Below are 16,901 nucleotides of genomic sequence, written 5' to 3' on the forward strand. Positions count from 1 at the left end.
TCACAAAGAGTGAACACCAAAAGAGACACATGTAGACAATTGAGAAAGCAGACGGAGCTGGGAATGAATTGATGGGCTTGAGTATTTGTGTATGCACATGTATTTGAGTCTTTGTGTCTATACTGGATTATTCTGTAGGAATCTACATAAGACACATGTTCTTGCCCATGGGTCAATAAAATGATGGAAAAAGAGGGGCTGCAGGGTGGGGGGTAATAGTCTAGTTAATAACTGCAGTAATAATCACACACCTTTAAAACTTGTTACTACATGTTTGCATCATTTTCATTTTACATCAGGAAGAGAAATTTCTCTCTCTTCCAAAAAAGGATCTTAATTGCTACCTCTACTTACAATAAGTTACACATTTATTTATTTAAATAATTGTAAAACATTTTAAAATTTTTCCCTTTTTTGTTTTTTTTTTTTAAAGAGATTAAACTATAAGCAAACACACATACAACATTTCATCATTCAATTCAGGTTTCGTTTTAAGAAAGTCTTCCATGCTGGTACCCTGTTTTGTTCAATTTTTTTCTGCATAAACTAAATTGGTATCTGAAAGGCTTCATAGAAAATAGAAACTTTCAACTTTTTTTTCCTACAAAGAAAAACAAATAGTATCCAAAATATTAAGCATGAATTGTTTGCCAATTTTTTTCTTAAATATTTTACAAACATAGGAAGGTGGTTTTCATAATGTTCATAACAAAGAATTGCATTTCTGCTCTTAGCACTGACCACGCCAATGACATCATTTGTCCTTGTCCCCAAGAGGGTCAGTTTGTGTAGCTGCCATCAGCGCTACAGGAAGAAAGTGAGACCAAGTAAGATGCCAGCTCCTTGTACACCCAGATCTGCCCAGCATGTTCATTTGGGGCATAATTCTCCCAAAGAGCTCATAGTGCTTTCTCTTTATTGGTCCATCAGAGTAAGTCGTTTTGTGCTATAGGAAAGCAGTTCTTCCTCTTCTTTACATTGGGGGTACGACAAGTCCGGTCATGGCTGCAAGGAAAGAGCGGCACAGCAATGAGACTCAGAGACTTGGTACATGAACAACTGAACGCACAGAGAGGGTGGGGAAGGCTTGGCTGTGATGGAGTCTGACACAATCCAAGGAGACAGGGCCCTCAGCAGATACATGAACAAATTTTCTAAGGTTTGGGCTAACAGACAGCTATTAAAGGTACTGGATCCTTACTGAAATCCAAACAAAACTTGTTGAAGTTTTGCTGGGCAGGCTACAAGTTATGTTTTGTTTCATATTAATGGCTTCTAAAAGTTAATGGGAAAATGAAATGGAAAGATAAACGTATTTTGGTGCAAAAAAGTTTTGAAATCTATGTAGGTTGTTTCATAATACCCATTTTTAATGAACTTTTAGGAGAGACGATAGATGTAAATAGGTAAACTGATTGCATTGTACGTGTGATGTGTTCTTCATTATTGGACAAAAATAACTTCCAGAATACACTGTTCCAAATCACTTAGTTAGAACAGGAAGGGAAACTCAGGGTGCTAAGCCTGGTGACTTAAGTCTGACAAATCAGACTTTCTATCCATCCTACATTTCTTTTTAAAAATATTTATTTGTTTATTTATTTACTTATTTAATTTGAAAGGCAGAGAGAGAGAGAGAGAGATCTCCCATCTGTTAGTTCACTCCCCAAATGCCCGTAGCCAGGGCTAGGCCAAACTGAAACCAGGAGTTGGGAACTCAATCCAGGTCTTCCACATGGTTGGCAAGGACCCAACTACTTGAGCCGTCATCAGCTGCCTCCCAGAGTGCGCATTAGCAGGAAACAAGAGTTAGAAGCAGAGCTGGGACTTGAACCTTGTCACTCCAATATGGGATGTAGTGTCCCAAGGGACGTTGTAACTGCTGAGTCATCTGCACCCTTAGGATTATCCTTTCTAGCCTAAATTTGACTAGCTTTTCCTAAATTTTAATAGCTTTTATTGAATTTTTTGTTGATTTTTTTATTTGAAAGGCAGAGATACAGAGAGAGAAGGAGAGAAAGAGAGATTCATCCACTGATTCACTCCCCAAATGGCCACAACAGCTGGGGCTGGGCCAAGCCGAATCCAGGATTCAGAGCCTTTTCCGGGTCTCCCACGTGGGTGCAGGGTCCAAAAAAAGCACTTGGGGTATCCTCCGCTGCCTTCTCAGGCCATTGGAAGAGAGCTAGATCTGAAGTGGAGCAGCTGTGACTTGAACTGGCACCCACATGGGATGCTGACACTGCAATGAGGCTTAACCTTCTACGCCACAGCGCTGGCCCCTTTTCTTTATTTTTCAAGCTGGCTTATCTTCTTTTACTGCATACTGATACGTGAGCTATTTTCCACTGAATCCTGATGCACTGGAGTAGAAGATTTAATTAGATTTAATTTCCTTCCTAATTTGGGTGTCATTTCAACTCCCACTCATCAACCCCTATTCAAATGCATTGTTCAGTGCCCCCTCCAATCAGGAGGATGCAAGCAATCCTGTCTGGATAAAATTATGTCCAAGGTGTTCCCTAAATATGGGAAATAAATCTGCATGATTTGACTTTCTGATGGCAAGCCCATAGAATGTCCACGTTCTTAGAAAGTGGCAGAAGAGTTTCTTCGCACTAAAATTTTTAACCATATCTAGAATATTCGATTCTTTTGGGTTTTATCATCTATATTGTATCTAGGGGATTATCAAATATCATAGAAGCATTCTGCTGAGTAGTACTTACTAAGCTTACAAGCAAATGGCCAAAATTCTCTCCATTTTCTCCCACCCATCCCTCTTTCTTCCCTCTCCTCATTCTCACCTCACACTCTTCCCCCGACCCCTTTCTAACACACCAGCTAGTCCTCTCAGGCAAAATTGTCAGCCATCTATTTCCCTGCTCATACAGCCTTTATTGAATGTTTGTGAGATCTGGATTAAGGTCTAACACAGCTAGCAAAGCCTTAATTATTTTTGCCTGTATTACTATATATTGAATCGATGTAACTTTTCAATAAAGGTGGTTCGATTCTGGACACTCCCTGATGATTTGGAGATATAGCAATCCTAGTAATTATCCCAGAGTAGAGGAGTTCTTTTTTTTTTTTTTTCCTGGAGGGAACTGGAAAATGAATCAGACACATAGTGTATAATATCATCTCGACAATCTATACTCATCAACTCTAAGCACCTGATAAATGAGGCAGAAGGTGCAACAATGAAGGTTGCACACAGAGCTCTCTGGCAGTAGAATCCCAGTCACTCATGTTCTCAACTTGAACTTCCCCATTACATGTATAACTCCCTAAGTTTACATGTATTACATGTATAACACCCTTCCTTTATCTGGGTGTACAGTTACTAACAGGGCTTATGAGAGTAGAGTTGCTCAAAAAAAGAAAAAAGATCCACAACATGTAGGTAGTAGCAGATTTTATCCACTTTCTTTCTTCCTAGTCTCACATCCAACACTTGGGTGGGCTGGATCTTTAGGAGAGAGTGACCCCGACTTCTTGCTCACAGAAACCAGCGCCAACAAACAGAGAGCAATTGTTAATTGCAGAAAAAGCGAGCATTTTTCTGGTGGTGGTATATGTAACTCTATTTTCCAATTTCTTTTTACATTTGGCATTTCATGATAAAGTAATGATCTCCTTTTGGTCCAGGTGGTAAGTAGATTTGGGTGAAGAGTCAAGGAATTTTACAATTATTGTTCTCAGAGAGACAGCAGACTGTCAGAGCATAATGGGCTCTAGATGCTAACCATCTGGGTCCAGGTCACTGGTCACATGGTATATGGCCATGGCAAGCTGCCTACCTAGCCATGGTGAAAATGCAAGACTTAAAGGAGGTAACCATCTGGAGTACTCAGTGTAGCACCTCGCATGAAGTACTCAGTAACGGGGAGTCTTGCTGAGTGTTGGCTGCACATGCCCTCTGCTTGTGATAGAGAGCACCTCACCCTGCAGTAAGTCTAGGGAACAGCCTCATCAGCCTGGGACCAACCGGGCACCTTGGCCTGCGTTTCTGGTCTCCCACTGTCACCAGAGAGATGGGGCTCCCTGCTTCTCAGGCCCCTACAATTCCATGACTCTTTTTTTTTTTTTTTTTTTTTTTAGAATCTCTCAGATGCCAGAGGCATCAGGTTTTTTGTTTTGTTTTCTTTTTAATTTATTTATTTACTTGAGAGGCAGAGTCACAGAGAGGGTGACACAGAGAGACAAGTCTTCCATCCTCCTGTGGCTCCAAATGGCCACAATGGCCGGAGCTGAGTCAGTCTGAAGCAAGAGCGAGGAGCTTCTGGGTCTCCCACGTGGGTGCAGGGTCCCAAGAATGTGGGCCATCTTTTCTCAGGCCATAGCAGAGAACTAGATTGGAAGTGGAGCAGCCAAGACTTGAACCGGCGTCCACTGCAGGCAGATGCTTAACCTACTGCACCACAGTGCAGGCCCCAGGCCTCTTTCATCTAGTGCTTGCAAAGTGCAGGAGCCATCAGCCTGTGTTCTACCTCTGCCCTCAGCAGGCCACCTCACAGAGCTGGACACTGAGTTTCCACTCATCTGCTCCACAATGAAGAAGAGCAGGAGGCACCCTGTGAAAACCCAAACCTCCCACCAGGCTCCAGGAAACATCCTCTACCTGGCCTACTTCCTCACACGAATTATTTCCCAACAACCTTAGAGGATAGCTTTTCATTTTCCTACCTAACAGACTAGGAAGTGGAGACTCTAAGATTATGACTTGCACAGATTCACACAGCCCAGAGGAAGCTGAACCAGAACTCCAAACACAACTGGTAAACTTGAGTTGTGTGTTTTGCCGACCATTAAAACTCTTTGGGGTTCTCTTCAGAATTCTTTTTGATTTCTCCACATAGCACTTTATATATTCATAATTCTTTGCATTTCTAGACCAAAACCCTAAATTGATAGGTGTTCTCCCCCCATCCCCTTCCACTCTTCCTCTTTTCTCTTTAATTTAGAGAGAGAGAGAGAGAGAGAGAGAGAGAGAGAGAGAAAGGAAGGAAGGGAAGGAGGGAGGAAAGAAAAGAAAAAAAATTTGGAATGAATTGTCAGATTCAGAAGAGGTTTTGTAGCCTATTGTACGATTTAGGCAAAAATGGGGTCACAGGAACAGGAGAAGAGAGTGTGAAACAGTTTGTAAGTGCAAACGCTCTTGACTTTGTTTTCAGAGGATGTTCCAGGAAAGCTTACTACCACAAACAAGGAATTTGAGACAGATCTTTGCCATCTAGGTTGAACTTTCCTCACTATAATGCAAACTCTCTGCATTAAGATTGCTACCATTTTCTGAACATGCACAAGGGAGGATCTGGCTTATATTGTATGAGCATCAATGTCCTGGACTCTCTCCTAACCCTTGCTATAAGGTTTAAGGGGCCAGCACTATGGCGTAGTGGGTAAAGCCACCACATGCAGTGCTGGCATCCCATATGGGTGCAGGTTCAAGTCCTGGCTGCTCTACTTCCAATCCAGCTCTCTGCTATGGCCTGGGAAACCAGTAGAAGATGGCCCAGATGCTTAGGCCCCTGCACCAGCATGGGAGACCTGGAGGAAGCTCCTGGCTCCTGGCTTTGGATTGGCACAGCTTTGGCCTGTTGCAGCCATTTGGGGAGTGAACCAGTGGATAGAAGACCTCTCTCTCTCTCTCTCTCTCTCTCTCTCTCTCTCTCTGCTTCTCTGTGACTCTGCCTTTCAAATAATTAAATAAATCTTTTTTTTTAAGCCCTAGCCAACTGCTTCTCAAAGAAGCAGTTTGTTTGGGGGGAACTATACCTTTCCATTGCCTTCTCTAATTGTCAACTAGTGAATAAAACTTCGCTCTAAGCAATGCCCACTTGAGGTTGATTATTTGGCAAAACCCCAAGTGTACAGATCCTCATGTCCGCCAATGGTTTGAGACTCTGCAGTGATTCTGCAGAATAAAGCTAGAGTCTGGGGCCTGTAGCTGCATGTACCCAATGAAGCTGTCAACGTACAGACACAATGGAGAATGTACAGCCCAGTCACTCTCAGACCAGGTATTCTGACCAGTGGCATGCAGGAGTTTGTGTGGTTGATGACGCTGGATAGTCTTCTGGCTACTTCTGCTGTGGCTGCCCCAACAGGGAATCATAACAAGACTCCTGTTCAGCTCTTTGGGCTGACTCAAAGATGACCAACGACACTGCAGGGAGCCCGGGTGTGCAGAAAAAGGCAGTGTAGGGATTACAGGCCATGGGTGCTAGGGAAGGAACTGACCTCCCTGCAAGCCAGGAGCTGGGCCAGCCCCATGGTGAGTCTCCTGGGCCGCCCAGACAGAGAAGATCTGTCTTTGTCAATTGCCTCTGCTCGACCCCACCCAGGGCACACATGAGAAAGGAAGTAGAGGAGTGCTAGCAGGTGGAGGTCAAGCCACGCTGTTTTCCTTCAAGTGCAGCTGAGCCTGCTTGCCGAGCTGCTGGTAACAAGGAAAGGATCACACTGTCTTCCACTGGTGCCAGAGTGGAGGGCAGCTGGCGCTTTCTTGTTTTCTCTCTCTCTCTGCTTGTCCCCAGGGAGATCTATGTGGCTTCCACTTGTTTAAGGCTCAGGAAGGACACCAGAGGACTTAGAGGGCATATCATCACTGACAAAGATGTGGGGAAGGGGTGGGCACAGTGAGTATTCAGTCATTGTTTTCCTGTCGCAATCTGGAGATGAAAGGATCACAGAAAACAGTCTGGCACATCCGCTAGCAATGGGATGGAAACCACTGGTTTCAGCTGAGAGATGAGGCAGGTGGAGACACTTAACTACAGGCTGAACCTATTTCCCAACAGCTTAGACATCTGGGTGAAAATAAAAAAAAAAAGTTCCATCAAATATACAGATGTTTCCAACTACCCACAAGTTGGGTGGCATGGAGATCCAGCTGTTTTGCCTCACTGGAGGAAAAGCATTTTCGGCAGCGCTCCCCAGTGCTGCATTTTCAGTTCTGGTTTGCGCAGTTCTCTGTCAAGTGTCTTGACTCTGAGGAGTCACTGTGTTCTCCTAGTACTAGGATGCAACAGGGACCAGGCATACCTCCCAGGTCACAGATAGAGGAGGACCCTTCACAGATGTCCCGAAAGGATTAGGAGCCCACACACCACCACCAGGCCACAGACAGTTCCCATCCCAATGACAGCCCAGCCCATCCAGGCTCCCCATCAAGTTCTGCTGACCCCGGAGGCTTTGATCCATGAGACATTAACCAAACCTCTGCCCTTCCTGGTTTTACCCAACACTGCACGTCCTGAATGTTTCCATGTCAAAACACAAGGAGCAGCCTAAAAATAATGTGAGTTGCCAGTGAGCCGTAGTGCTCAGCAGTTTCCAATTTGCTCTTTTGCCATCAGCTGCCTCCCATTCACAGCAAGATGATTAGATTCTCATGTACTCATCACATTTGTGTTACGTCATGTCATATCATATTTTAGGACATTGCTCAAAAGTGGATTTGACAGGTGATATTAATTTTTCTTCTTAGAAACAGTATGTCTTTTCCTCCTCCTTTCCTACCTCATCCTTGATCAGACACCTGCTATCAATTTGACTAGCATGTAACCAGAATTCTCAGACATTACCGGTTGCTCCTGATGGAGCCTGTCCATGTATGCCTCGGGAATACGTGTGCACTGCACATGGCAAGCTGATCAAGGAAGCAGTGATCAGCCCATGGCACCTGATTGGGGTGACCAGAACCTTCTGGAAAACAGTGAGATAGCTTTGTGGACAGCATAGTGCCGAGGAGTTCAGACACTGCTGGATGGTACAGATGGTTTTACTATGGTCAGCTCTGTGACCAGCAGATTTGGCCAGCTTCTCTGTTTCCCTTGAATTGCTTAGAGTATGAGCCCATTTGCATAAGCCACTCATGGCCCATGATGAAAATATCATCTCTTTATGGGTAAATGGCTAGAGCTATCAAATGATGTGCTGTAGGCTCTTATTTTGCGCTCTGTGGCATGTGTGTCATGCTGACTCCCAAAGTGGTACCTTGGCTTACCTCTGAATCCATTTCCATTGCCACTGGAGCAGGCTGGCGAAGGGGAGCCTTGGGGCCTGATGACAGGGGCAAAGGCACTCTTCTGTTTGACAGCAGGAAAAACTGAAGAGGAAAACGGGAGGATGGAGGATGTGCTGGAGGATCCAACGGTGGGACTTGACGACATGACTGGAAAGCAAATGGACTCTTTGAGAAAGGGACTCATCTAGAGGGTAAGACCTTTCTTCAGTATACACATTCTGCATACATTTATTGACAAACTATTAATTTCCAGGAATTGCTGCAGAGTCCAGGGGTTTAAAGAGAACACTGAGTGCGACCACAGCGGCCCCTGGTCCAGTGGGAGGAATACTTGCTTTTAACCACCAATGTGGTAATGGTCCCACCAGAAGAATGTTCACGATGCTAAGGTGATACAGAGGTCCAAGTACTGCGCTGCCTGGGAGATCAGGAAGGCATCAGCAGGCAGATGCTGTGACAGGTCCTAATTCACGAGTAGAAGCTTGGCAAGAAGAAAAGACCAAGACCAACGTGTAAAAAAAAAAATCGTCAAATCTACCCTGCAATGGAAACTTTTTTTTTCACCCTAAAATGAAGCCCTGAGCAGGAGCTCTAAGCCTCCCTGGAAAGTCCCAGGGCCCCAGAGGTTTTATCTGTTGGGTTAACATCTCTGTGAGCACCATCTCTGTGGGCCACTTCCTCATTAAATGTAAAAGTTTATTAACATTTACAAGATTATCTCCCTCTCCCTGTACTTCCAGAGCTCCTGGGAAATAAAGCTGCAAGTCAGCTTCCCCTGACATAATGTTTAGAAAAAAAAAACACACCAATATTAACACTATTAACATTAAAATGACTTGAGGGAAGCCAAAAACTAAGAACTGTAATTTCCAGGAAAAATAAAGACAATTTACACAATGAAGTGCCCCAGTCTCTTAATGTCAGACACTCTACCAAGACAAGAAGATAATTTTCTTCCTTGTGTTTGACTTGCTCAAGAAAGGGATAGATTACATGAGGGTAAAACTCTCACACACAGAACCTTGCAGTACAAGGTCAAGTTTTAGGAGCTCATTTTAGCATTGTCTACAAAATTCTGAATGGTTCAAGTCACGTGGCTTGGTGAAGACCTGTTGGAGCCTGCTGCCAATGCTCACGACAGACAGCAGCACGGAGTCCTGCTCTGTGTGTTCCGTGGGCCAGTGGCCCCACAAAGGAATATTTGAAAGAGAGGACATGATTAAAAGGTGAAGTACAAGGTGAACTGAAAGTCAAATGTTGATGTACTCTTGAAGGCTCCACCTGTATTTTTCTTCTCTCCCTATAAAAATTACACCTTGGTCTATATTCACTCAATTGCATATATAAAACAATCATATAGCACACCTCCTATATGATGTTTTTACAATAGAAGTACAAAGCAAAGGCCTCAAAAGAGAATAAAAGAAAGAAAAGAAAAAAAGAGAGTGCTTTCTCTACAAACTATTTATTCATAGGTAGTCCTGACTTAAAGAACTATGCAGAAGGAAGCATCTGAGGATATCTCTGTCTTTTCTCAAGTAACAAAACAAAAAGGGGAAACATTGGAAAGGAGGACAGAGTTCTGGAAGAATCTCATGTAATATTTGAAGATGTTAGTGAATGAGAAATTGGGCCAGTTCACTATATTAAGATAGGATATAGGGTAAAACATTAGGAATGATTCTTATTCATACTTCCAAGCCAAAGTCCCTCTTCTAGCCTTGGTTTTAGCATCAAAGATATAGAAAAACAAAAAGTAACTTTCTTTAAGGCATGCAATATAAGGTAAAAGAAAATCTGAGACACGGGAGGCCCTGAATCTGTGGATAGTTCACGTTCTGCTATGCTGCATGGGCCATGCAGGCACCAATGTAACACCTTGGTTTCAGCACCTGCAGTAGCAGAGCCTTCTCCCCAGACACCATGATGGAGGAGGTTCTTGTACTGTGAATTAGGCATTCCCACACATATTCAGTCCCATTTACAGTCAGTACATGACTTACTTTGATAGGTACTTTCTTCTAGTAACACATCCCAACCTAAAGTGAGGCTTATTGGAAAAAATATCATTGTCTCTGTAGAAGAGAAGTGACTTTAAACTTTAATTAGTGGGGCCAGTGTTTTGGCACACTGGTTAACCTGCAATGCCAAATTCCCATAATGAGATTGCCAGTTTGAGTCTCAGCAGGTCCACTTGTGATCCAGCTCCCTGCTAATGTACCTGGGAAAACAGCACAGATGGACCAAGATCTTGTGCCCCAGTCACCCACATGAGAGACCCAGATGGAGTTCCTGATTGTTGGCTTCAACTTGGCCATTGAGACCATTTGGGGAGTGAACCAACAGATGGAAGATCTCTGTCACTCTCTGCCTTTCAAATAAAAATCAAATACATCTTGAAAAAAAAAGGCTTTACACAGTGACATAAAATAATTGTTGCAGAGTTGAACAACCATAGACCATTCTAACAATTTTTTAAAATGCCAAATTTTATTCAAGTTAATTTAAAATTTAATGCAATGATAATAAAATCCTTTTTTTTTTTTTTTTTTGACAGGCAAAGTGGATAGTGAGAGAGAGAGACAGAGAGAAAGGTCTTCCTTTTTGCCGTTGGTTCACCCTCCAATGGCCGCTGCAGCCGGCACATCGCACTGATCCGAAGCCAGGAGCCAGATGCTTCTCCTGGTCTCCCATGCAGGTGCAGGGCCCAAGCACTTGGGCCATCCTCCACTGCCTTCCTGGGCCACAGCAGAGAGCTGGCCTGGAAGAGGGGCAACCGGGATAGAATCCGGCACCCCAACTGGGACTAGAACCCGGTGTGCCAGCGCCGCAAGGCGGAGGATTAGCCTGTTAAGCCACGGTGCCGGCCAAAATCCTAAAAGGAATTTTAATTTGTATATTCCAACAAGTACAATTTCTTTGTTTATATGTTTCAAAAGCCAATAACATTGTAAGAGCCAGAAAATTTGTTAAAACATTTTTTAAGATAGTAAGGGCAAGGGGGACTTAGCTTTTAAAACTTATGATAAACCTACATCAATGAAATCAATGTTACATTAACACAGAAATGGATAGGCAAATCTTTGGAGCAAAACAGAATCTAGAAATATACCTGAGTCTATGAAAACTAATATTAATAACAGTGATGTTTCATAAGTACATGGAAACAATACACCAGACATTTGGAAACTAAACTGGGAGTACTCCTCATGTTAAACACCGGAGTAAATCTAAGTGGATTAAAGAGTAAAAGCAAAATTATAAACGTGTTAGTAGAAAAATTAGGAAAGTCATGTAATTTGCACAAACCTTGTTTTAAGACAGGTTTGCTATAAAATGAAAATCCTCTGTAACCCACACAATAAAGGCAAAAGATATGTAATAATTATTTAAATGTGTTCATACCCTCAATAGCTAATGTTTTCATAAGCTAATTAGAAAAATACTGTATCAGAAAAATAAGCAAAGGACACAAAAAAGAAAGTCAAAAGGGGAAAAATGAAAATGACCAAGAGACTCATATAGAAACCCTCAAACTGATTAATAATAAAATGCTAATTGAAACAGCAACAAGACATTATTTTCCACTTAATAAATTGATAAAGATTAGAAAAAAATGAGAAGGGCTGGGAAACATATTCTTCTGTTACTAACGGGAGAATTAACTTCTCTGGAGAGACTTAGGCAATGCATCTCAAAGTATTTTAAAATATGCATATCCTTTGACCCACTAATTTAATCTCTAGAAATTAATCCCAAGGAGATGATAATAATGTGCAAAAAAAAAATCAATCCAAGGGCATTTTATAATAATGAAAACTGAGAAATAACTTAAGTAACCCAAAATAAGATAAGCTATATTACGTTCATACAATAGAAACATTAAAATAGTATTTTATTTACTGACATGGAAAGGTATGTATCCTCAGGGAGGAAAAAGCACATTACATTAAAAAGTACATATACAGCAAGTCCACTTTATTTTTAAAAAACATACACAGAGCAAAAGTGTACAAGGATGTGATGTACATTCAAATATTTAATGATGGTATCTCTTGCTGATAGGATTATGAATATCTTGAGACATATTTCTTTCAATTGTCCATTAATTCAAAATTTCCTACAATGAACATGTATTACTTTTGAATTAGGAAAAACAAGTAGAAACTATTAAACTTTAAGAATAGAAAAATCTCTATTTCTTTAAAAAGAAATAATATGATTCTTAGCAATAGGAACAATGGCTTTCCTGAATGATGCTAATTTCCTTCTTTGACCTAAGGCTAAACAAAGTTGTCTGTTACCTCTGATACCAAACAGAAGCAAAATCCAAACAGACTCAAAAGCTCACAAACTCCTGGAGAAAGCCTGATGACTGTCATTAATTTTCAAAAGCAAACATTACTCCTCGCTCCACTCTCAGCAGCCAGGTCTGTACCACGGAGGGATTCTGTGAAGACGCAGCTTCCTACCTGTGTCTTTGGGAATCTGAGTTCTCTCTTTCCACCTCCTTTCATTGATTTTATGGCAAAATCTCATTAACTGTGCATCAGAGCAAACCCTGCAATTTTCCAAATGTATCTGTCCATGACTGAGGCATACTTTAAAAGCCTGTATCTCTGCACGGAAATACTTTGTCATTTTTCTTCCCTTCTTTTTACCTGTACACGCTTTTCAAATTGTCTATACAGAGACTGTTCCTATTGTAATAGGATATATTTCTTACTTTTCCAAGGAAATACAATAGAAATATATCAAAATGTTAAATAGAGCTTATTTCTTACAGTGGGAATTTGCTTTCCTTTAAAAATTATTTCCACATGCTCTACATTTGCTATAATAATCATTTAACATTTTACAACAGAAAATGTCTTAATATTTATTTTTGAAAATGTAAAAATATTGAAGCCTAGGGCATAGTCTAGGACTGTAAGTGAAGTCAGAATCCTTGAGAACAGGTTGGATGCCTGCCTGTGTGGACTCTGTCCCAAACTTTGGATTGGCTTGGTGGCTACAGACTTTGGAAGAATGGTCCCCATGGGTGTTGCAAGCTTGTTGAGTAGACCCTTGTTGGAGACAACAGAGGGACCCATGCTAGGAAAGTTGATCACTCATACTTCCATTGGAGAAATTCTCTGGCTTTGTATCTTTCTATGGAGAGAGGCCAAAGTAAAGGCAAGCACGTCTGGCCCAGAAATCTATGTGAACGTGGGGAGCTAAGGAAAAACCACTTTCCTTCTTACAAGGATTGATTGGCTTGCACAGCCCCAGCTGGAACTCTCAGGGCACACAGCCTCCTTTGCATCGAGCCATTGCGTTTGTTGGCGCTGAGGGCTCTGTCAGCATTTCATTATAACCCCCTATTGTCAGGGGTTTAGAATTCAGCCATAAAAACTTACACTGAGCTGGAACTTGGCACACACTGCTACCGCCAGGAAGTGAAGTTTGTATGTGAAATTGAAAAAACATCTGTTTGGCCATTTTTGAAGTAGTGTGAGAGCAAATGCAGGAAAGATGCGGGTTTTTGATACTCGGCACTGGCTGTAATGCAAGTCGAACTTGACTGAGAGGCTTGGCTCTGTTTCTTTTTTAATGTCTCTGGCAAGTGATTGTTCTATGGCATGGTCCAGCCACATCAAACTCATTTAAAAAAGAAAATGAAATATCCCAGAATTGTGCTTTTGGACATAAGCAACGGAACTGATGAAATGTTTTCCCCTGGGCTTTGCTTGTATTTCCCACAGAAGTGAAGACTTCTCTGGTTAGAAATACAGGTCAGGTGCTATGGTAATGAACTCCATTGGGTATTCAGCAGTTTTTGCAGTAGGGAATTTGATTGTAATGAATGCATTGTTTGGAATCCTAATCCTGGTCTGCAGCCCCTTCAGAGCATCCCAGGGAAAATGAAGGTGCAAATGATCACCACAGTTACAGGAGCAGCAGAGAGGAGGCCCTCTACGTCCTTCCATCTTCCAACTGGGCAGCAGGCCTTTTTTTCTCTTCCGCCTACTCTCTGTATGTTGTCTTATTTCACCGGGGACTTTCAAGATCTAGGGTGTGATCAATTTTCCTGTGGGAGGGAGTGTGGGTGACCATGAAAGAACAGTGGAAAGGAGTCATTCATTACTTGCTGGAGTGGGCGGGAGTTCTTTCCTTCCAAATGAATTATCCAGTAAGAACATTAAGCAATTGACATACAACTGGGCATCTTCATTGACCTTTTCCTTCCTTCTCTACCTCCCTCTCTCCATCTCTTTGTCTCCCCCCTCAACCTCTCTCTCTTTCCCTATCACCACACCATACATTATAGTATTGGATTGACCACTTTCAATCAAGACAAACTATTTCATGTGGTTCAACCTTTTACAAATAAGAATATATGATTGCACTATATGACATTTCTGTTTTTATAGATCAAAAGTAGTCAAATAGAGGAAATTTCATATGGTTCAGACTAATAAAATACTACAAAATAGAGTGAATATGTCTTATAGTATTGAATAATTTAAAAACACAGTATCCTGAGTCTGATGACATGAGTTCTAGTCTCATTTTTGCTATTTATTGGTTCTAATCCATACAATATCTCCTCATTTTGTACAAGGGAAAATGGCAATGATAATCAGTATATCCAGGTTGCAAGGTGGTTGTGAGGATCTGATTGGATTCCAGAGGTAAGCATTATTCACATAGTGGTCTCTTGTCATCACATCACTTACAGGGGTTGTTAACGATGTGAGCCTTTTACCACACAGGACACCTTCTCTATGAGGAAGTCTGGGGGAAACCTCCCTAAGTGCTCCACAGTGGGAGGATCCACATTCCTTCTGAGCTCCCTAAGAAAATACACGTGTGGACATAACCTCATATAGCAAGTAGTGGTCTCTCTTTGCTTTAGCATCTTGAAAATTCAGAACCACATTAATGATTGCCCTGATGAACCAAATGACAACTATGCTTGTCATTGGATTGATTTAATTTTCCTAAACATACTTTTTTTCCTTTTATCTCAGCTTCTTACTAGTTTCTAGTTTGTACTTTCACACACTCATCTGACTATTATGATTCCTCCAACATTTCTGGAACCAGATAAGGCAAAACCAAGCCAAGAAACAAATCAAGCAATAATTTGTTTCCCTGGACCACACTAATCTAATTAGCCTGGGCCATCTGACGAGACACAACATAGAACTTTGCAGTAACAAGATTCCAGTTGTGCTAGAAGAATCGACCCCTCCTGCCCTCTGCTACTTGGTGCTCTGTTCTAATCACACTGTGCAGAGGGCTGGGTGACTGAACTGTACAGATAAACTAGAAATTACTCATGGGCGTGTGTTTCCCCAGGGAACCAAAAGTCCAAAGGCTGTGAGAGGCAGCCTCCTAGGCGTGTCGCTTCCTATACTGCGGTGGATATGGCTGTGTGCTGTCCTTGACACGTCCTTGTTCCTGGCAAGAGGAACCATTCTGGGTGAAGAGAGGACTGCTTGCAGAGCCTTGCAACAACACCCAGGATTTCAAGAACTCTCCTCAATCACTTCAGACGCTGCCTGCCAGCATGTCCCCTGGCCTGAAGCTTTCTCTGAGATTTGAAAAACACACTCTGTCCAGGCTCCTGGGACCATTGTGCCATGGTCCCATGAGTGTTCACAACTGCCAGAGTGTCAACTTTGCTGCTAGACCAAAGATTAAGATTAGGAGGTTCTGTCTCGATCTATCTCAGTATTATCCACAGTCAACTTTCACCTCTCTGGAGGTACTGAAGGGAAGGGAGGATCATGTTACAAAGTCAAAAAGAAGCATAGAGTCATGTTCCAGTCATCCATTTTGGGCCCAGTTGCCCTGCTGGACTCCAGCTACGGTTTCTCACCTATAACATAGAGATAAAAATACTAACCTCAGAAAGTTCTTATGAAGATGAAATATTACATCTGAGAGTATCTAATAAAGAACACCCATATTAGTAAAGGAAATGGAATCTTAACTGTTCACAGTCATCCTCACAAGCCATAAGACAAGGCACATCAGAAACTTCATGGAAAACAGAATCAAAAGTTACCTGGTACAAAAAAAATTTTGAGTTCATATATAGTTTTTCATAATACTCATTTTCTATGAACTTTTTGAAGCGCTATAATTTACTCTTTCACTATAATAAAGGAATCACGTCATTCTTTTTCTTCTCCCAGAAGGCACTGAGTAACCAAATGAATCAAATTCCAACTAAGGGGACAGAATGCAAGGCAGGAAGGACATTTCACAAAGAAACTGAGCTACTCCCCCAAAGAGCCAGCATTATTTAGGAAAGCAATTTTCCCTTGAAAGGCTCAATAGTAAAACCCAGAGACGGAAAGGCAGAGAGAGCTGGACGCACGGACAGAGCACTTACTTCCATAAGGGGAGCCTGTGGGTGAGCCGTTGAGAAAGCCTGGTGACCCTGGGACGCCCAGATTGGCCATGGGGACGTTGCTGTAACCATTCATACTATTGCTGGAGGTACTGTAGTTAGACTGCTGAGGTGTAGAGCTCGAAGAGTATCCCCGTGGAGAGATGCTGCTTGTGTTGCGGATGTATCCTGGCAATACAGGAAAAGCTCAGGTAAACCAACCGGTGTGCACAGTCAGGCCACATGTACCTAGCCCAGGTCTGCACCAGCCCCCAACCATGGAACACTGCCAAGTTGCTGTTGCTCCTGTGCAGGGCTGGGAGGTGTGCAGTTCGTCTTCACCCTCTGGTTTGTTCCCAAAGCAAGGTGATATCCCTGATGTTCCTTCCTTCCTCTTCTTTCAAACCAGCCCTCAATATCTCCAGCTCAGACTAAGGACTGAATGAACAAATGTGGCGCGGAAGGCCATCTCACAAACTGTAG

The 16,901-nt window shown here is 42.3% G+C and overlaps 1 protein-coding gene across 1 annotated transcript in view; it reads right to left on the bottom strand.

The window, feature by feature from the left end:
- Positions 1-461: 461 nt before the first annotated feature.
- The window catches only part of EBF2 (EBF transcription factor 2), a 201,989-nt gene continuing 185,549 nt past the window's right edge, over positions 462-16,901 (bottom strand). Inside the window, exons 14-16 of the mRNA XM_062213232.1 lie at positions 16,422-16,607; positions 8,015-8,182; positions 462-1,005 (exon numbers count right to left, since the gene is read on the bottom strand). Coding sequence (XP_062069216.1) covers positions 974-1,005; positions 8,015-8,182; positions 16,422-16,607 — 386 coding nt within the window. The 3' untranslated portion in view covers positions 462-973. The remainder of the gene's footprint in view (positions 1,006-8,014; positions 8,183-16,421; positions 16,608-16,901) is intronic.

This window comes from Lepus europaeus, chromosome 16 (genome assembly GCF_033115175.1).
Source record: "Lepus europaeus isolate LE1 chromosome 16, mLepTim1.pri, whole genome shotgun sequence".
NCBI lineage: Eukaryota > Metazoa > Chordata > Mammalia > Lagomorpha > Leporidae > Lepus > Lepus europaeus.